The sequence below is a fragment of the Camponotus vicinus genome, unplaced genomic scaffold (assembly GCF_025532165.1).
Source record: "Camponotus vicinus isolate PSW18456_S1 unplaced genomic scaffold, iyCamVici1.0 SCAF_3, whole genome shotgun sequence".
In the NCBI taxonomy this organism is placed as follows: Eukaryota; Metazoa; Arthropoda; class Insecta; order Hymenoptera; family Formicidae; genus Camponotus; species Camponotus vicinus.
The window spans coordinates 15,885,076-15,906,642 of NW_028141967.1; the positions used below are offsets into that span (position 1 = coordinate 15,885,076).

At 35.7% G+C, this 21,567-nt stretch overlaps 2 protein-coding genes across 8 annotated transcripts in view; one reads left to right on the forward strand and one right to left on the reverse strand.

Annotated features, from left to right (window-relative positions):
- Positions 1-532: 532 nt before the first annotated feature.
- Pasi1 (septate junction component pasiflora 1) lies at positions 533-3,215 on the reverse strand. 2 transcript variants are annotated; one of them, XM_083094462.1, is made up of 6 exons: positions 3,035-3,215; positions 2,370-2,464; positions 2,124-2,223; positions 1,647-1,834; positions 1,510-1,560; positions 533-1,425 (listed from the first exon to the last, which is right to left on the reverse strand). In XM_083094462.1, exons 2-6 carry the CDS (start codon positions 2,454-2,456, stop codon positions 1,342-1,344), a joined length of 510 nt encoding a protein of 169 aa, XP_082950588.1. In that variant the 5' UTR covers positions 2,457-2,464; positions 3,035-3,215; the 3' UTR covers positions 533-1,341. The 2 variants fall into 2 exon arrangements, with proteins under 2 accessions (XP_082950588.1, XP_082950589.1); XM_083094463.1 differs by lacking the exon at positions 3,035-3,215 and adding an exon at positions 2,535-2,577.
- A 5,318-nt stretch (positions 3,216-8,533) lies between these two features.
- The window catches only part of LOC145967761 (rho guanine nucleotide exchange factor 17), a 54,540-nt gene continuing 41,506 nt past the window's right edge, over positions 8,534-21,567 (forward strand). For 2 of the 6 annotated variants that reach the window (XM_083092685.1, XM_083092687.1), the window contains exon 1: positions 8,534-10,113. The gene's annotated coding sequence lies outside the window, so the exon portion shown is untranslated. The remainder of the gene's footprint in view (positions 10,114-21,567) is intronic. The other 4 variants (XM_083092684.1, XM_083092688.1, XM_083092689.1 and 1 more) reach the window with 4 other exon arrangements.

Genomic DNA, 21,567 nt, shown 5'->3' on the forward strand with positions numbered 1-21,567 from the left:
TATGCACCAAAACTTATCTAATGATGCAAAAATACAATTAAAAATTTGCTGGTAAATTAATTCAGGATATAAAAGGTTAATGATCATCTTATGGATGTCCTTCGGATATTTGTGTGCTGTCTGAGTAGCATGTTACCCTTTGAGTAGTTTCATGGATATGGCTATGTAGTTCAATGTTCACGTTTTGTGGACATAGAGGCGCTTCAAATACATTCCACCCTTTGGTTCCATCTAAATCGGGAGCATGGCCGCTCTCAGGCTTCTCTCTGCTTGAATAAAGTGAATCGTTGTGCCATCTACGGCATAACATGAGCAATGGAACTGTGTGTGTGTTAAATATAAAAATTGTAAAAGTATTTTTGTTAATAATAAACCTAGCAATAAACATGCATTTGCAGTTGAAGACTCAAATCATTTAATTGTTATTATATGTTGAGTAATGTGCGATTTTTGTTATAAAAAAATAACATAAGAATTATATTATATTATTTATAACAGTAGGATTAAAATGATTTTGAAAATTCGTTCAATGTTCGTATAATATAAATAGAAGTTTATTTTTACATCAAATATTTATTTTTTACATATATTATTTGATTAATGATATAGAAACTATAACTTCTAGAAAAATTGTATAATCTCTATAAAATCGCCAGAAAAAGCAATAGCCATATAAAGAAACCTCTAACACGAATTTAACGTGATGCTATTATAATTATTTTAACTTATCTATTAATTCTAAGCTTGCAAATAACTTGTAGTTTATTGCGATTTGGACGGATATTTCAAAAGGCTTCTCTCAGTCTTTTATTACATTATAAAATCTTATCATCGACTAATTAATTGTACATTAATTTGTACATTAAAACTTAAAGTAGATTAAAACTTAAGTAGAAAAGCGACACGATTAATGTTAATTGAATTTATATAAATGTAATCGCGCGTTACGTTTGACGCAGCATAAAATCGCTTTTAAAATTGCGATTTTTTAAAGCGTTATAAAAAATATGTTAAAAGTGATGCGTATATATTAAAAATATATGCATTACGTAAATCTATATATAAAAGATTGTAAAAATATATGAGAATTGATGATGAAAAGGCAAAGTTTGTCTGTTAGATAACTATTGAGAGAAACTTTTAAATCATATTATTATTTTAGTTTATATTATTAAAGATAATTTCGTATTATCTTTAATATATCTTTAATAATCTTTAATAGATTCATGTTTTTTTATAGACTTTTTGAGTAAATCTAAATGGAGATTCTCTTTTACGCTTCTTCTTGATGACTTTAATGTATACGTATTTTGCTCTTTCGCTTTTATATTGTACTTCCCTTTAAGGCCACAAAAGTTCTATGTTGGGAGACTGCATCTTTGCGAATATTTTGTACATTGATAAAACAACTAGCCAACAATATATCTGGAAAACAAGGATGCATTTTACCAGAATAAATTATCAGAAATAATTTTAATAATGCATATAAACATTAAAGCACACACTTACATTATAACCCATCCAAAGCCAATTGCACAACGTCGCGAACACAGAGTCCAACTAAGGCAAAAAACATACGGAAGCGATATGATTGCGAACGTTTATAAAAGAAGAATTATCATCAAAGAAGAAAAATAAAGACTCACATAAATATAATAACCGCCTAAAAGCCACAGTCCGAAGACGAATTGGAACAAGCAAACAATAAACCATGCAGCAAGCCATGGCAATAACCATCCACGTACGCCTTCTTTTACGCCGTAAACCATTAATAAGGCGCATACGATTAACAGAAGCAGATAGAAGATGAGGAAGCCCCCAACAATTTGCATGGCTAAAAATGAGCATTCTTTTTATTTTCTCTTTTTAAAAATATGGTAATAAAATCATCGCAAAAACTAAAAGTCATATAAGACGCGGATTTTCAAAACCAATTTTCTTGAAACCAAAGACTTGAACAAAAAAAAAATTATTTCACAACTTGGATTTACCTACTTTTACACGAGAAGTCACATTTTGCATTAAAAACGATGCAAGTATATCAAAAATATCTCCATCAAAAAACAAAATATCATGTATTTATATTTTTACATCTATCATTATATGACCTGTGTTGTACTTACACAATCTTATATCAGCCTCAAATAATGGATTGTATAATTGCGTGGACTCGCCTCCAGCCATTTGATAGCATATTAATGTAATTACCACTATAGAAATTGACTGAAAGAAATTAGAAATCGATTATTTTATATATCCATATTAAATTCTACATTTTTAAAATTTTGTTTCCTGCTAGATATACTCGAACACTATCAATGCTTCTAATTTTGTGAAACTCCTTAATTACAGTCAATTAAGGTACTTACCACAGTATAAAACGCTATAGCATTGCAGCCAGTTTTAACACTGTTGGACCAAACGCATGGTGACCAACAAGATTCCACGATCGGCATCGTTCACGCTGAAATAAAAATGAAAATTTAAGGAAACATAAAAAAACGCGCGCTTTAATCAACAACGGTGATTATTACGAGCGGTTGTTGTAAAACTTGGGCGTCGACATGCGTCAGAGTTACCAACATAAATACGTATCGAGAAAATTGCGATTAACCGTAAAATTAATTAGTTTACAAAATCGTTAACTCGCAAAATTAATTTGACATCTAAACAATTATATTAGCATTTATTCCCGAGCATCAATTTCGAAAATGCGATAAAAATGCGCCAATAATTAACGGCGCTAACATCCCATGCTACAAGAAGCGAAACGTTTAGAAGACACAGATTGGATCTCTCGCTGCATAAATTGGACGAATATTTCGTTCGATGAAATTAAAAAAATATTCACACTTTATAAACAGGTACGTCACTTCTCATTCGAAACAATATCGATAATTTTAACTTGAGGTGCAGCTCGCATCTTCGCATGTTTTCCAATGCCATGATACACGATGCGGTGACACAGTTGATTCATATGACATGCCAGCGCCCAGGAATTTTTGAAAGTCGCTTCTTTTTCGATGATACTTACGATTTTTGTGAGAAAAAGTAATTTCAATTGGATTTTTTTATCGTAAGCACGGATCACCGCCACGATCGCCGAGATTCGAGTATTCGAATCGTTTCGGAGTAATAGAGAAACAGACAAATAATGCCATACACGCATCGATGGACGCACAATTAATGGCGTCGTGGTCACCATTGATGATCCCCTCCACTTTGCGAGCAAGTCACAACGCCGACTATTTCTCTTTTCCTAAAACATGTAACTCTGCGTCGACTTACCGATGCTTCAAGCTGCAGTTAGCTACGAATATCATGCACTATAATTGTGTAATTGCAATTATATTTAATATGTAATTCATCTATGAAAAAATTTGTTTTCGAGATTCTAGTAATATTTTTGACATAATATCGAATTTTATTTTAATTACATTTAATTTATTTATCTCTTTCTTTTTCCACAAAGAGAGAATCCCTATATATTCTAGTTAATCTTCAATCTTAAAAAAAATTATAAAGTAAAATCTATGATATATTGACATATTTGATATATAATATAGAATTCTCCCTTTTTTTCAATATTAAAGTAGATGTGGCATATTTTCAGCATAAGAAATGAAAAACGTAAATCTTATTTTTTATCAGTCTTATAAATTTTGATAAAAAATTAATCTATTTTTTCTTTATTAATCAGTTAAGTTTAATAAAATCATTGAGACTACAGTGAATAGGTCCGCCAGCTGGTAACATAGTGCGGCTGATGATCAAATAGGATCATGTATCACTAAATGTATAGTGTCTTTGCGGCGCTAAATTTAAAATAAAAATATATCATTTAAAATAAAAATCACTTACATACTTTATTGCATTCTTATAAATTTAAATTTTAAAACAATTGTATTTTTACTTATGTATATAATTAATTTATAAGAATGCAATAAAGCATATAAGTGATTTTTATTTTAAATGATATATAAATGATTTTATTATTTTAAATGATATATAAATGATTTTTATTTTAAATTACATATATATATATATATATATATATATATATATATATATATATATATAATTTAAAATATATTTAATATTTTTTTTAAATAGAAAATTTTGTTTTAAAAAATTTAATATATATGAAATTTTTTAGAAAATTGAAGAGAGAGCGATCATATCTGTAAATTATTTATAATTACAAATATTAAATATTGAAAGCTGTAAGAGCCAGACGTGGATGATCGTGAGGCAGTTTTACAGAAAATTAATTTTTCTGTGAAACTGATTAATGTGCACAGAGCAAGGATTTTTTTTGGTTAAACCAAGTTAATTTAATCCCAATTCGAGATACCTTCTTACCCCCCCCCCCCCCGAAAAAAAATCCCTAATTGAGATTAAATTGACTTGGTTTAATCAAGAAGAATCCGTGCCCTGTGCACATTAATCAGTTTAAAAAAATTAATTTTCTATGAAACTAACGCATAAAATTATTTATCTTTTATCAATAATATATTTATAATTTGAGCATTATTTGATGAAAAGAATATAACATTTCAGACAGCACATATGTCCAAAAAATTTCTAAAAGACGACTTAAAGTACTCGTCTTTAACACGTCTTTAAGATATCTTTAAGACGTCTTTCGGCCTTTTTGTGCTGTCTGGGATTTACTTTATACAAAACGAGGATTTTTCTGGAAGATTATTTTTGGAGAGAAATTAATATTTGAATTTATAAATTTATATATCCTTCCACAAGCATCAGTGACGAACTCAATATAACAGTGTTATCAATCAGTATTTGCAAAGAGATTTACTGTCTATTAATATTGCGGTACAAGGTCAGCTTGGATAGAAATAGAAATGGCCACATTTATATCTTCTATTAAGCTGTGCGTTTGAAAAGTAACACGGGGGTTGCTTTGTAATTTGCAACGTATTTCAAAGGAAGCTTATAAAGCCTAGTGTCAAGCAAGTGATCATTTCCATGATCTTTATGCGATATATTCCATGACGCAAAATACTTTTTTTTTTTGAAAAGCACAAAAATGGAATCATACAATATTATTGACTATATTTTTAAATATTTTCATAAAAATAGAGTAATAAAAAAAAACGAATTGAAGGACATTTTGACATTATGGAAATATTTTTTTTCCATAAGCACAAGAATAGAACAACGTACAAGTTATAAACATGCACAAGTTATTGATTATTTTTAAAATATTTTTATAAAAATAGAGTAATGGGAAAAAAAGGAATCGAAGAATTTTTATCTCGAAATAGTTCACTATTGCCCTCATGTATTACTGAGGCAGTCATGATTAATTCGCGGAAAATGTAGTGCAACGGTTTCGAATTACCTGGCCGCAACGTGCCGTAAAGAAAAAAAAACAAACCACCTGAGAGATCGACTAGGCTTGAGATTTATCGGTGATAAGTCGGTGATAAAAATTCAGCTGGGATGATGCAGGAAGCGTCCGTGTCCCGTTGGGGAGATCGCTTTATGCGTGTTTCGTGCTTTCACGTCGAGAAACGACGTAATTCAGTCGGGGTAAAATAAGCCAAAAGTGACGTGAGGAAGAAATCGTTGTCAAGGAATCGTGCGAAGAATCTGGACGGACGCGTCCGCGAGTTTTCCTTTATAATCGACATAACACGACGATCACAGAATGGTTTGTTGATTGGCCATCATTGTCGGTCGGCCGTGAGGAATTTCACGGGCCTCTACGAAACGATAAAACCCATTCACCCCGGGGAGGACAGTGTCTACACGCGTCTATAAATCCTCACAGTCATCGGCAACAACTAACAGCGTAATGGATCCAGACATTCCACGGGATAGCGGTGCTCTAAGGCGCCGTAGATCATCGACATGCAGGATTAACGTCATCAGGATTAGCAATATTATAAGACGCAAGGATATTTCCAGTTGGAAAACGACGCGAAACGGCCAACAAGAAACTGATGGTATCGAATAGTCGTAATGGCGAGATTACCGTTGAATACGGTTAAGCAATTCTCGTAATGCAACACTAGTTTCCGTAATAATCGCTGTATTTATCGCTTCAGATGTAGGTAATAAAAGTCGCGAATAAATTCTTCCCGGTGATCCTTCGATGATTCTTCCTATCTAAAGAGATTAAACTATCTCGAGAGACTGATCTATCTAAACTATTAGAAGAAAGAAATATAGTGTTTTCATAAAAATTGATACTAGAGTATAAACCCCAAAGAGACGATACGAATGAAGAGATCTATTCACGTCAGCATTCGATCCAGGTTTTCCATTAACCCCGTGATAATCAGCGCCAAGAGCAAGAGATGCGTCCTGTAGTCTTTCGATGCCGGCTAGTCGAGAACCTATAAATACATGGTGTGTATAATAGATACACATCCGTTCTCCAGTCTTCCGTACAATTTTCTATGATCGCCCGCTGCCATATCGGTTGCCTGCCGGCAGCGCTAAGCTTCTTAGCATCCGGTGGACCACTGTAAACTGCCTCTCGATTTAGGTGTCGGAGCACCATGCCAGCTGCACGACGTTGTCAACGTTGCCGTCTCATCGAGGAGGCATCAATGGTTGGAACCAAGACAAGCGATTGCTGGCAACGTCGCGGAATCTTCGACCAATATATCCGGCACGTGGCTCTTTTCATACCTCGATCAAATCGAGCAGATCGGAGTAATCAGTAAGCCCGACAGAGCCGTTCGGTCGCGCCGCTTCTGCAGCAGATGAACGTGGACGATCTCGAATGCACGGATGTATGTATCGCGCGCACGATTGCTTACTCGGCTTGTTTATCGAATTAAATTTCCTCGGATAATGCTGCGTTTGATCGCAAACAATATAAATCGTCTGGCATAAACATGTCGGGAGGAGATATAAACATTAGAAGACGCTCCACAATCTCGTTAAATTATAATTATGAAAAGAGAGAGGTTCAACGCTGAATGTTTAACGGACCATGGTGCATATAAATGCAATTACTGCAGGTGGAATTCAGACATTGCATCGTAATGAGAGCGTTTATGACAACTTTAAGATGATTATCTTCGTGATAAGCTGTTATCGCGCTGTCCGCGTCTCGATTGTTTAATTTTGCAATCAGCTGCTTTCCCTGAAATATTTCGGCGGCGCACATATAGTATCTTTTGACGCAGGAATGCGTTATTTGTTTGATTACCGAGCCGAATTTTCGAGTAATATCTCCTGTGTTTACAACTGCTCGAGTGAGCTCGACGTACTTGGTGTACTAGAGCCATTCAAGTTGAACGAAGCGAATAACAGCGTCAGAAAAAGACGGAGAGAAGGAGGGAGAGAGGACAGAGATGATTGAGATATGCTACGTTCGCGATAACTCCAATGATCCAACAACAAGCCAGTCTCGACTTAATCTTTTCGAGATTTAATCTTCATTAAACGTGTAAAAATACAGATATATTAATGTATTTGTGTAAATTAATTTATATACGTAAGATAAGGAGTTGAAAAAAATTTTCCTTCAAAATATTCTGTAACGCGAATTCTCAGTTAATGTGAATTATCTGCGAGTTTAAAACTCGACTCTTTGCATGTTTAGTCGACGACGAAAAGATACGCGGTCTGAATCGAACTGATAACGGGATAAGATTCGCAAGATTCTGCAAACAGCAACTTTGTTTTGCGAAATTCCAATTTAAGGCTTAATGTTGGAATTTGGATTGGGTAAAGTACTTTTATAAGTTAATAACAATGTCAGTTTTAATAATTAATCATATTACTCCAATATTATGGAGAAAATTGTCTACTGAATGTATCGTTAAAATTATTTTTATAAATGACATTTTGAAATTATACGTGTCTGGAAAAATATTAAGTTAAAATGTCATTTGATAGGAATTAGAGAAAGCAGCCGGATAATTACTTCTCCGTTAATGAATCGCAATTATTAATAGAAGAAAGCGTGGATGTATCAGAATCAAGACTGAAATATTTATCGCGTGTTCTGGATATTCGAATCACGTGCTCCAAGATCGCGTGAAAATCAGTTTCGGAATAGTGGCGGCAGTCAGTTACGTGACTAATATCTTAATATATATATCGTGAAATATTTAGCCGGCGTAACGAGAGCAGCCACGCGATGAGATGTTTGAATCCGAGATTTCTCCCGCCTAAGCGAAATAAGAACCTCGACTAAGGAACTTATAGACGCACGATCGCGATGGATTTCTCGGTAGTACCATGTACAATTTTAAATAAAATTTAAAAAAAGTATATTTCCACCAAATAAAGAATATCGAAAATAAATATCTAGAGAAAACCAAATGCTCACCTATATAAAACGTAATTAAAATCTCAAATTAAAACCTTCTTAAGGCAAATGAGAAACATAGAGAGAAAGAGGAACGTGATGATGTTTATATTAATTAAATTGATAATAAAATATTAATTATATTAATTTAATTCGTATAATAGGACCGATTAAGAAGGGTAAAATTTTCTTTATTAACGAAATTAATATCCCCCTGGCAGCGTGCCTCGTCGGCAAGGACAATCTCGGCCGTAGAATCTCGCGCGGCCACCTTTCGCCGAGAGGGAGTTAGCGCGAAGGGGGCATAGGGGCCCCTCCGGTCAGATTAGGCCCCGTCGGACCCCTCTTGCTCGCTCTCCCGCGCCGTCGAAGCCGTTCCATCGTGCCGGTCTGTGTTCGCCTTGCCTTGCCTTGCCTCGTGCATGCGCGCCATGGTCACTCGCGTCTCGGGCCAGCTGGATCCGGACAGTCTTACGTCGGTCCCGTCGTCGTCGTCGTCGTCGTCGTCGTCGTGAACGACGTGAGCCGACTCTTCGTAACTCTCTGATGTAACTCCCTCCTTTCTGCACCCGTGAAACCGCATCGCGGCCGCCTTGTATCGCCGCGATTACGCACACGGACGGATCGCACACACGCGCACGCACGCACGCACGCACGCCTGCGAGAGAGTCGCGCCGAGAGCGGACCCAACGATCCCGTAGATCGCCCGCGAACGCCTGCGACGCGTCCTCGCGCGCGCGCCGGGACCGATCCGCGCTGATTTCGCGAGAGTGCGGCTTTTGTCAGCGACGCTCACCCTTGTTGGGGGTGAAGGACGTGGGAATCGGCAAGACCTGTGACCTATGTCTCCGGATCTACTTGATAGCAGACTCGTTGGGTTAATCAAGAATTTACTCCAGCGCAAGTTTTAAGTGCGTTATTGTTCTCTTGTGGAAATCGTGAGATCTTCTCTTCTGTGTGTATGTGTGTGTATGTGTCAAGCTTTGCTTTTGAAACATGCAAGATTGAGAAAATCTGAATGATAGACTAAGAAGAAAATGTCGTTGATCATCTATTTGTCCTGATAGGTGATGGCTCCTTGGGATGATCGCGAGAAGAATGTAAGAACAGAGTCAGGACAGGATTGAAGTGAAGTGGGAAAGTACAATCTGCGATTTATATCGCGAAATAGATATGACAAAATAACGACATTGCTCCGATATATGGATCAGTTCGCAAGATCATAACTCACTCTGGAGCATCGTTTCTCTTTGATTTGCCAGACACGTACAACGTCGGCGCAATAAAACTTTCCAGACAATCGGACAGATCATTTTGCGAACTGAACGTTCTCCATTAAACTGATCATAAAAGACAAAATATTGCGGATTTTTGGCGGCGACGATCTGACGAACCGGAAAGAAACCAAGCTCATCGAAGGATCGGAAGGGAAGGAGCGAGATTGGGAGGAAGTGAGAGATATCTAGATTTGTAGAACGGCTTGTGCGTCGAGCTCTGATGTGTGCCACGGATCTATCTCGTGCCAGTGCTCGCGTTTGAGCAAGATCGACTCCCCGGATCTTTCCATGGTGAATCGAGATCGCCGATCTTCTCATGCGATTGACGCGAACGACGCGCGACGTACCAAGAACGATGCGGTGAGTGCGGACGCACTTGACTCGAGAGAATTCGCGGGCTCGCGAGGCCGCTCAGCTGGTGATACATCTCGCTGACGGATATTGGATCATGGATCTGCGCGTTGTCGTTCAGCGACCGTACTTTCTCAGGTGGAATCGCGCGGAGGACATCGGCGAAAGTATCTTCGATCGTTCACAGAAGTAAGTCTGACTATTGTCCTACAACCGGGACGCGTCGGGTGTGAGATACGATTCAAAGATTACAGAAGATGATAGCCTGATTTTATGGATGTCACGAGAGATAGGTTTCCAAGAATTTAGAAACGAGCCGGATCCTTAAACGCGATGAAACGTGAGAGGTTTAAAAAGTGGGATCTTTATATGATGATGATTTTAGAATCCCGAGATTTTAGATTTCTATGAATTCTGAGACGCCAACACATCATGCAATTAGAAAGAATAGAGTTGGAGGTGCGACCCTGACATCTCATTAAATGACTCGTATTTTATATATTTTTAAAATCTTCCCACATACTCAGCCTTAATGAAAAATGCAATCTCTGCATTCAATAATTTTCAGAATCAAATTAATATCAAGACCCCAAGATATGTAGGCATAAGGGTTAAATCTCTCCTCGAATTTAGACACTTGCGTGAATCCTGAAGACTTGAGGTGTGACAGCTGGCACGAGGTAGATGATAAGAATTTAATATCGCCAAAAATTGGCAAGAATACGCTTTCTTTCGACGAATCCCTCGCGCTTGCGACTCAGCGCGCCTTCTTGGCCCTGAAGCTGGAGCGACGTTCGCCAGTACGTCCTTGATTTTCTCTCGATTAGTATCCATGCGCGCGGCGGATCGCCCGTTATTGAAGGAGGAAAAAGTGCCGGGCGTCGTTCCGGTTGGCCGTTTCGGTTCAACGGCCCGCGCTCTGAAACGGCCTGTATCAACGGCCTGTGCAACCGCCGTTGATACAGGCCGTTGACGCGAGCACACAATGCCGATTCTTTGCACGTTACGTACGACGAGCGTGGCTTCCGGGATTGCTTAGGATTACCTACGCTGAACTTTCACCGATCGACAAAAAATCGCTATGTTTTCCGCTCGAACAACGCCGCGGGACGAGGGAACGTTATATTCATAAATGCCGACGTGATCTTCCCATTGTGCTTTGTGTCCGCGATCTGCGATTTTTTTCCGTCCTCTCTTTCTTCCCCTGCAGCCAATGTTTGATATAAAAATAATTCTCTACACGTATTATTAATTAATTTTATTAATTAATTTTTTAAATATTATATTTTTATTAAATATTATATACATCACTCTTTTTCTCTCTCTCTTTCTATTTGATTTATCAATGTGTTCTTCGTCAATTTTTTTTTCAACAATTTATCTCCACAAGATTTCGGGTAGAAGTTAAAAATTCATCTCGTGTATATCTTAATTCGTTCTAATTTTAGCAGAGACCGGTATGTAGATTATCAGGTTGACTGAAAAGAACGCTCTACTCTGTGGAATTTCTAATGTTTGCCACGCTTATCGAATGTTTGCTTTCTTTCCTCAAATTAATTATCGAAACCTACGATGCCGTCGAGCGTGAAGTACGAATCGTCTTGAGAGGAACGGGAGGGTAAACAAGAAGAAATTCCATCGGGCGGCCTACTGCTTCTGGCAGTTGATTATACAAATGGCACAACTCTTATTTTCTTTTCTGGGCTTATTGTATTTGTAGTTACGTAAGCGTTCAAGGAATTTTGCGCACAAACGCGACAGTCAGGTTCATCACCTGATATCTACACTTGTATTAAGACAGCTGCGAAAGCGTGCAACTCAGATTTCCTCCGCTGCAATTTTCTTTTTCGTCGCTCGAAAATGATAACGTGACAATCCTTTTCCTTTTTTTTATTTTATTACGATATGGCAGCCATATGAATTATTATTATTAATATTAGTGATAAATTTTAAAATTATTTTGTATATTTTAACAAATTTTTTGCTTTGTATTATACGATGAACATGTCTTCTTTGCAAAATTCAGAGAATGAGAATTAATTTATAATTTAATGTATTTTATTATTAAAGTCTATATTTTGTATAGAATTAATAATAAAATTATAAATTAATTGATATATATTAAATTTTTCGTAGAATATGCTAGGCATTAATAACTTTTTAATTATATATTTAATTAATTATTAGTGAAAATTTAAAAGAGAACATTTACGACATAAACTTCAAACTCTCTTGCATGGTAACAGCTCATTAATACTAATTCCACTTTAGAGAGTACTTTAACAAAATCCCGAAAAAATATAAGTCTATTAGAGAGAATTACAAGCATACAAATAGCTAAAGTTGAATGTAAAGAAGCAAAGACGGATAAAAGTTTCTGCCAAAACAAGATACAAATTTGTCGACGTAGCAGTAGGACTGACACAGGTACACCATAATTACTTATCGAAAGGTACGACTGCGTTGTTGTAAAACGACAAAATAAATCCAGGGACGAAAGATCAGATTAGATCTCGCAGTAATCTCTACCACCCAAGAAATGCACGGTGGAACGATGTAACTGAAGAGTAAACCGGGGACAGTTTCGCTCGACGCAGCTGATTAACCCGCGTTTCTCTCTCCCTCTTTCTCCCTCTTCCTTTCCGATCTTCCTCTCAGATCTTATTGCCGATGAGGCTGTTAATTCCTGCTGCGGCGCGCCCTGCGAATTCCAGCGGACAGTCGAAGAGAATCAATGGCATCCGGTGCGTTTCGTCCGCGGACACGAAGAGGGATGTTCCTGGTCGCGGCCACTGGTTCTCCAAAGGCACGACATATAAATACCACTTGGTCGCGAACCCTCCCCTCCTCCTCCTCCTCCGCCATCGTCTCCTTTCGTCGTCTCCTCTCCTGCTTCTTCCCTCCTTGGCCCGCGGTGTCTATTTAGATAATCTTCCGCTTAGCGGGAGCGGCACTCGATGCCGTAAGGGAGCCTCTTCCTCGCGGTGGCTTCTATCAAGGTGGCATCGTGTTCCTCGTTTGTGGATCGGCGATTGTCTCCTCTCGCCCCTCCTTCATCTCCCGTTCCTTTCGCGATCGCCGTTAGTTCCCGGTGAAGCTTTTTGGCATCCGCCACGCCCGTGCGCGAATTCAGATCTCGTGATCCGTGCGACGGCCTTGGAGAGAATCCCGAGGAAAATCCCGAAACGTGGTGCCGCCGAGAGCACCGAAGAGAACTCGAGAAGAAATCTCGAAGGGAGGCGACGTCTCGATGAAAATGTCGAGGACGCTCTCAAGAGACGTCTTCAAGAAGAACTTTGAACAACATCTTAAGGAAAAGCACGTGAAATATGTTGACAAGTTTTTAGGAGAAATACCTCTGCGTTATTTTTCCGAAATAGAGATATCGATGACAAGAGCTTGGAGTCAAATATAAAATGAAAGCCATGTAATTTGTAGAAATAATCTTGAAATACAATAGTACACACGGTATATGATTTTAAAGCAAATCTAGCAGAAGAATTTAGAGGTTTAAAGGATTTCTTGACAAGAAGTCTTAACAGTAGATCGAAAGAGACTCTCTTTCCTTCTTTCTTCCTCTTAAATACTACTCGAGTCTGACGTGATACCAGAAGTTTTCGAAAAACAATACGGTGAACATCGAAGCATACGGAATGAGAAGAAATGCTTTAGTTAGCGACTACAGTGCTGGTGGCGACGGAGATCGCTGATGCCGACGAATTTATTCTGGGAGGGTATGTACCTGGTGTGCCGACCGTTGACTGACTCGTAAGTTGTTTGTTTGGCGTGAGGCCGATAGGAATATTTGCATATTGTGAAGATAAACGGAACAGTAGCTTCGGCTACTGTTCATAAACTATAGTTTCTCTCTTTACAATTTCGCTCCAGGTTCGCTTCAACTCATTCGATGGAGCACCTCGTGAAATTTTTCACATATTTTCTATTTTCGTGTAAACATTGAAACTAAATGGATTGATATTTACTTTCACGATATCGATATTTTTCTCGTACGATATTTTTCTCGACGAAATTCAATTTAATCAATGAATTTTCTTTATATACTTTTCTAGTTAAACATATTTTATAGATATTTTATAAAATACGTTTCTCTGTAAATTTATATATTTTAATTTTATACATCTCTCAATAAATTGCATTAACTGCATTAATAAAAATGCTAACTTTCTTAGCGATATGCAAAAAGCATAATGAAAAATAATAATAGACATCTATTTTCTTATTACATGAGCGCCATTTTTACGATTCCGAATACTACTGATCCCTATTGATGTTTCTGTAATAATTCGAAAAGAAGGAAAATAAGTAACACCTAGATCCAAGATGTCGATATTTTATCGCGAAATTGTTAACCAAATATTCGAATTCTCTCAATCGCGATACGTTATCAGAATAATGTGTTATATATGTACAATAAAGAAGCTACCGACTTCGCGATAATATGATTTGTCATTACATTAGCTAATTTGCCGAAGAGCAAATGCTTGTTCCATGTTTCTTTTTTTATACTTATTTTTCTGCAAGTTTTCCCTTGTGGTTAAACTAGATTAATACGAGTCCGATACGATTCGAGTGTGTTTGGATACACTAGATACTGTGCAATTTCTACAATATTGGAACGAAGAAATATAAAAGAGAATTCCTTGTAAAAATATACTTGAAAATATCCATCTGAATTAAAGTATTCCATGAAATAAAATGTCTTCGTAACGACTTTTTCGGGCGTTATTTAAATACAGTTATTCTTAAACAAGTATTTCATCTGTGTTACTTCCGTCGCCTGGAATGTCCCAACACGAGTCATCGAGCGGCGGCGAGTCAGATATAAATATCGCCACTTCAATTTTCTTAAGGAGAAACACGGTTACTCACCGCGGCAAAAATATCATGTCACTTCTCGCACGACTTTAATAAATGATTAATTAATGACGCAATCTCATCGAAAGTGACGCGAGAGGATATAAATTAACTTTTCAGTGCAGCTGCGATCATGCATGTATCGCAAATGGAGATAGATGCAAGTAAAAGTATTCTCTCATCAGAATTTAAGCATTGATTTATAATGCGACTGTTTAGATTTAGATAACGAATTAATTTATTGATCAATGACAAGTGATGGTTAAATCATGAGGATTAGTTTGATTTAAATCGCGTTCCCTTAATTAAGCAAATAATTGGAAATGTATTTTCAAGCTACTCCATTCTTTAAGTTTCATTTCATAATTTTGGGGTATTTTTTATAGAGAATATTTTATATTTTTTGTATAAATTATTTATTATATACATTTATATTTATTATGTTTATAATATTGTTTGTATACATTTATATTTATTACGATTTATTTGTGCATATATTATCACATTTGTTTTGCTCGAGGCTAAAAATATTCAATGATGCATCTTGCTCTCTTGTTTTTTTGCAATGCATTAATACGGGAGAAGTTTCGCGCGAGCAGATGTTCAGGACAATTAAAAATGATTGACGCGAATGTATCCAGCGCGCGAATCGCAGATTAACCCAGAACAAAATTGATCATGGAACGAGCCAGCAGCCGGGATGTTTCTGTGCGAAAGGTTAATACGAGTTTTTCTATACTTAGAAACGTTTCCCCGGGAGAAAGATTTTGAAATCCTCTGGTGAGATGGTTTTTTTTGCTTTTCATGGGAGAAAAAAGTATTACGTTGGCGAAGAAGTACGATGTTTGACGTACAAACGAGTAGCAGGTTCGAGGCATTAGCTTACCTCGAGCATGAAAGCTCTCTGATACCTTAATAGATATAAGTATGGAATTATTATGGAAATATGGAATTATTATGAAAATTCTATCTGGATAATAGTGGGATGTCGTCCCACTAGAAATAATCCTGACAAAAAAACAAGCAATTTACAATATAACAATAAAGCCTATAGGCTTATTCTAAGTGTTACGTTTATTTTACTTTGAGACATTCTAATCTCTTTAATATAATTTAAACTTATTACATTTTATAATTCTCTCTCTCTAATAACAAAAAATTATATTAAATATTACTTGTAAAAAAATATATTATACATCTTATAATTTTTTAATGAAACTACTTGATATATGTTTGGAAATTCTCCAGTCAAATTATAAAATTATTTACACGTAATTCTTTATAATCCTTTTACAACTTGCGTTGTTAGATTTTGATAAATGTGTCAAAAATCATATATGAAAATTATTTCTAAATCATAAATATTTCGTTTTTTAACTGTGCTTACACTTATAAATTAATGTACATTTTGGAATTTACACCTCACCAATCATAGGCCTGGAATAATTAAATTTGGAACGCGACACTCTCTTTCTTTCTCTGTCGTGGAATTTTAAGAGTTTCTCTTGAGAAATGCGTCCAAGAATTCAAATTAGCAAAAGGGCAATTTCCTTTTATTTTTTTCGTATCTTTTATATTTTTTTTTATTAAGTATAATGTGTAAATGCTTGCACGAAATAATCCCTCTGAAAGATGTATGTGTGTATATAAAATATTATTGCACATCAATATAAATTTCATTCTTTATATTAATACCTTTTTATTAAATGCGCTTTCTTTCCTCAAAGAAAGTGTTCTTTGCATCTAAAACGTTAATTTCATTATCTGAAGATGCCAACAGATAATCGCAACCTTTATATATATATTTAGATCTTTTAATTTAAATCCTATTAACTTTGCAATTAATATGTATAAATCAAAGCTTATGGGCATCCTGACTTTACGGCTCTCATTCTTTGACATTTTGGCGACGTACTGTCGCGAGTCCGGCGCAAAATCGTCAAAATACGCGGAATGCACTTTTCACGCGGATACTCATCGTTTCGCAAATAAACCTCACGACGTGTTGCGCCGCATCGCGATGACAAAGCATTGCGAATGTTTATCGGTTATTAGCTCTGGGACGAGTTGCCCCTCTTGTACAAATAATGTCCCGTGAAATGGAATGCGGCTGCTTCTCCTTATGCGACGCTTTCCTTTTTCGGAATTGAACGTCGAGCCAGTAATGACTGCAAATTTTTGCATTACTCGCGCAAAATTATGTTTAAATTGACACACATTTTCCTTGTTATAAAAATAAATTCCAATGAATGTATTATTACGGAAATAATTGGAATTATCGTTTAATATACATAGATATATTTTTAGTATTTTGTTTCATAAAATGAGAGAAAATTCAATATAGAGAAAATAAGAACAGGGAGATTTTCTTTGCGAACGAAAATAATATGCTCCGTCCGATCGAATGTAAATCTCGTTGAGTGTGTCGTTCTTTTAATCGAGCGAATTGATTCAATTGAGAAACCGAATGGCTCGCGACACGCGCGTTTATAATAGAAGCGATCCAGCTGAAGGCTGCGAGAGAGCTACGCTTTCGTTTCGGTTTTCTTACGTGCTCCGCGTGCCGGGCAAAACGTGATCTTCCTTTTCTTCGTGATCTTGATCTTACGCCGGGGCAAGAACCCCTTCGATCAAATCGCAACGCGCGAAGATGCATTGCTCGCGCGTGTTGCCCGCGACTTTGTTCTTTTACCTCGGTAGTTCTTCTATCGCTTCTCACTCTTGCATTTCACAATTTCATTTATATAATGGATGGAAAAATATTCAATATGTGCGTTATAAAAATTTGTTTTAATTAAATATATAAATATTTCTCTCACGCGCAATCGCACAATATGATTTTATTTCAGTACTGTTATTAAATAATTTATGTGTATGTATACGTATACAAATTTTATAAAATTATAGGGAGATTTTTAATTTAAAAAAAATCTTAATAAGCCTTAAAGACTTTAAGAGAGCGTATTAAGGTATTGTATATGACTGTTTCGGAAATTGCAGTAGAGATAAATTTCGCGGGATAAATATAACGATATTAATTTGGCCTTGGTATCCATTATTTAGTAGCATGTTTATCGATGCCTTTTAATAAACTATGCAGAATCATCGAGCGAGTTACGTTCGATTTTGAAAATTGGCAATTGGATTTTTTAATCAATTATAAATAATGAATTCTTTCGATTCTTTAATTTTTTAATTTATTAAATATTATTATTATATATTTTTATTATTATTATTATTATTATTATTATATATTATTATTATTATTATTATTATTATTAATATTATTATTTTTATTATATATTATATATTATATTATTATTATATATTTTTATTATTATTATATAAAAATAAAGAAACTGAGATTGAAGGAGAAACTTAATGAGACTAGAAGTGAACATATACATCTTTCAAAGTTATTCTACATATTTTTTTTCTCACGGAAATGTTCATGATTGATAAAACGCATTAATATTAAGAATTGAAGAGTTACAAGAAACAATATCTTTCAGTCAAGTTTTCAGTAAGAAAGAAAAATAATTTTAAACTTATTATGGAAATTAACTTTATTATTCTATGGGGTTCAACGTCGTCTTCAATATTACTCTATATTTTTCTGCCACGAAGCAGGAGGAACTAATTAGATCAACAAGGATAAAGATAAACGCACACAGAAAACGTCAAGAATAATCTTTACTTACTCAGTATTGTGGACACTGTCGGCAAAGGTTCGCGACTAATTTTCATCGACGAAAATACATTTTCCGTCACATTAGAAAAATTCAGACGCGATGGATGAACGCCAAACGGTGTAACGTAGCTGATAAACACATTTTTCACGTCGACGCGGGGGAGAAACGATTTTTTTCCTATATTCCATCTTTTCGCGTCGCTAGAAACGAAGACAGCATCTTGGCCCGAGTTCAATGACTCACGACATCGATCCGTCATCGATTACAAATAAAGTAATGCAATGAATACCTATCTATGAGAAATACCTATCTATGAGAGACTGATACTCGCTGACCTTACCTCACGGTAGCGAGGCACATGAATAGTATGTAAAAGGCACGCTTTTAACAGACGATAGTGATGCACGGCTTTCCTTCAAGAATTTTTCACACATGGATCTCTGATGTCGATTAAACTTGATGAGGATTACGATATGAAAATAAAGAGTGTTAAGATAGACACTTTTTTATTAATTAATTTTCTTAATTTTCTTAATTTCTTAATTTTCCTAATTTTCTTAATTTCTCTCAAATATATGGAAAATAAAATTCAAGATTCAAATAATTCTCGAGACAAATTATTTTGGACAGTTGTACAGTTTTATAAAAATTTGCAGATAAAGTTAATTTTGTGTTGGAAGTTCAGTAAGGATGAAAAAAGCTGTTCCAAACGAAAAGAAAAAATAATTGTGTCGAATACCATTGATAGCTCGAGTAGCGGTGCAATAATGCATGACGATAACTTCCGGTTCAGCGATGTGTCCCGTTTGCTTTAACGGTAATAATAAATTTGGAACGGATGTTTTTTTTTTATGCAAGGCCACACGCGCGAATTCCTGCGAATTTTCATCCATTATACCTGTCAGCCGTGGCCATGCTTATCTACTTAAACGTATGTCCATTAAACCGCGGGACTTTTGCAACTCCTCGGATATAAATCGCAATTAAATCTGTATTCTTACGTTCTCGTTGCATGCGCGATAAATTTCGTTGTTTATTTAAGTAGTTGTCAGTTAACCTTCTTAATATCGCGCGGAGGGGCAAGAACGAGGCTTATAAAATTCGAAACGTCAGCCAAGTTACATGTCTAGCATTTCTTAAATTTGAAACTTACAACGTGGATTAAAGAACGGTATGGCACAAATAAAAAATAAATATATATACGAAATATAAAAAATAAAATCTAATTCTTTCCTGACAAAATTGTGCTTTGTTTCTAAATAAATGACATTATAAAAGTGCGCGGGCGGTTCTTCTTGATATATTTATATCTCTTTCTTACATAAATATTTTATTATTAGATATAGCAATCACACACATACACATTATAAAGCCTCATATTGTCACTACTTGTTGTCTACTGTTCTCCATCAAATTATTATTTTGTAATGAAAACGTAGGAGGTGCATGTAGGTGGCAGATCGAGATTTATGTAGCATAATTGCAGTTTTGCTTTAATTACTTGCTTATTTATCCGCGTACGATAAACGGCCAGCAGACGACCTGTGAAACTCATTGATTCGCGAAGCATCGCGACAATTGCGCGTTATAACGATCAGCTGATCCGGTTCGGATTATCACGCACATCTTCCATTGATTCCAATGGAAAATGCGCAATTGGCTCAATAACACGGGGCTCTCGAAGCGTATATAAAACGGCTTTAGAATAAAATGAAACATGCGTGTAATAAATTGCAAGAAAATATCTGAAGCATAAATAGCCTTTGTATGCAAGTCACCAGGTGCCTTTACGTATATGTGTAATTTATGTTTTTACATTTAATGCTAAGTGCAATGGCTGCGTTTAAATTCTTTATTTTTGAATTCAATTTATTCAATTTTACAATATTATCAAATATATAATAAGAAATCTTTTTAATGCCTTCTTTCATTTTCTATCGATTATATGATACACATGTAGAAAAGAAAATTATTTATTTATTTAAATACTATTACACACACACACACACTATATATATATATGATTACATACACTTTAATGCTAAATTATAATGTTGTGTATCATTAAACATCTATCATTCATTATCTTGTTAAAATCCTTAATTTTGAAGGTTTAAAAGAAGTTTTAAAAGAGTTTTTAAAAGAAGAAGATTAAAAAAGAATCGTACGCGCGATTTGTTGAACGAAAATGCGTGTGGGAGAAACTTGTGTGGGTCGGATTAAATTCATATTCCATACATAATTTGAAATTTTCTGTTTTTAAATGGAAAGATTCACGAATCTTTCCATTTGAATGATCTGATAGCGACTTTGGATCATTACAAATTCGCTGGTTTAGCACGACTTTTATAGATATCACAACTACGCATTTTGAAATACGATTTAATAATGGCGATTTCATCGAAACATAAGAGCCTGTATGAAAAAAATCAGCGACCGAATTTTAAATCTGTATAATATAGGCGAAATTATATATTCCTGTTTAACATATGTTGACATTCAACATTATTCAACGAAAATAAGTAATATATTTGATTGTGCCTTATCATTAATCTCACATTTCAAAAAATAGAAACAGAAAGGGGTATAAAATAACAATTTTCTATGAATTATAGGAGCAATTCATATAAAAAAAACATTTCTAAATCGTATTACAAATGAAGGATTTGAAAAATAATCATTTGTTACTTAGCGCTTCCGCATTATTGTCCCGTTTTATTTATCCCGCAATTTATTTTAATCCGCGTGGTCCTCTCGAAATATCTCGTGGCGAAATCGTAAACCTGTTGCGAGTTCTCGCAAATTTTTTTTAACGATCCACAGAAATAGGAGACCCCCCTCGGACGTCGTCCTGCTTGTTCTCGGACCTGACGAGAGCCAAGAAAGAATTTCGCGCTGGTACATCGATCTTGCAGTCGCGCCGGTGGCCTCGTTGCTTCCGGTAGCTACTTTGAATGGTTAGCGGCTCGCAAATTCCGGCGAGCTTCATTCATCGGCGATGGCGCACGATAAATAAATAAGATCGTGACCGACAGTTATTGGGGAATGCGCGAACGTTCGCAGTAATTCACGCAGT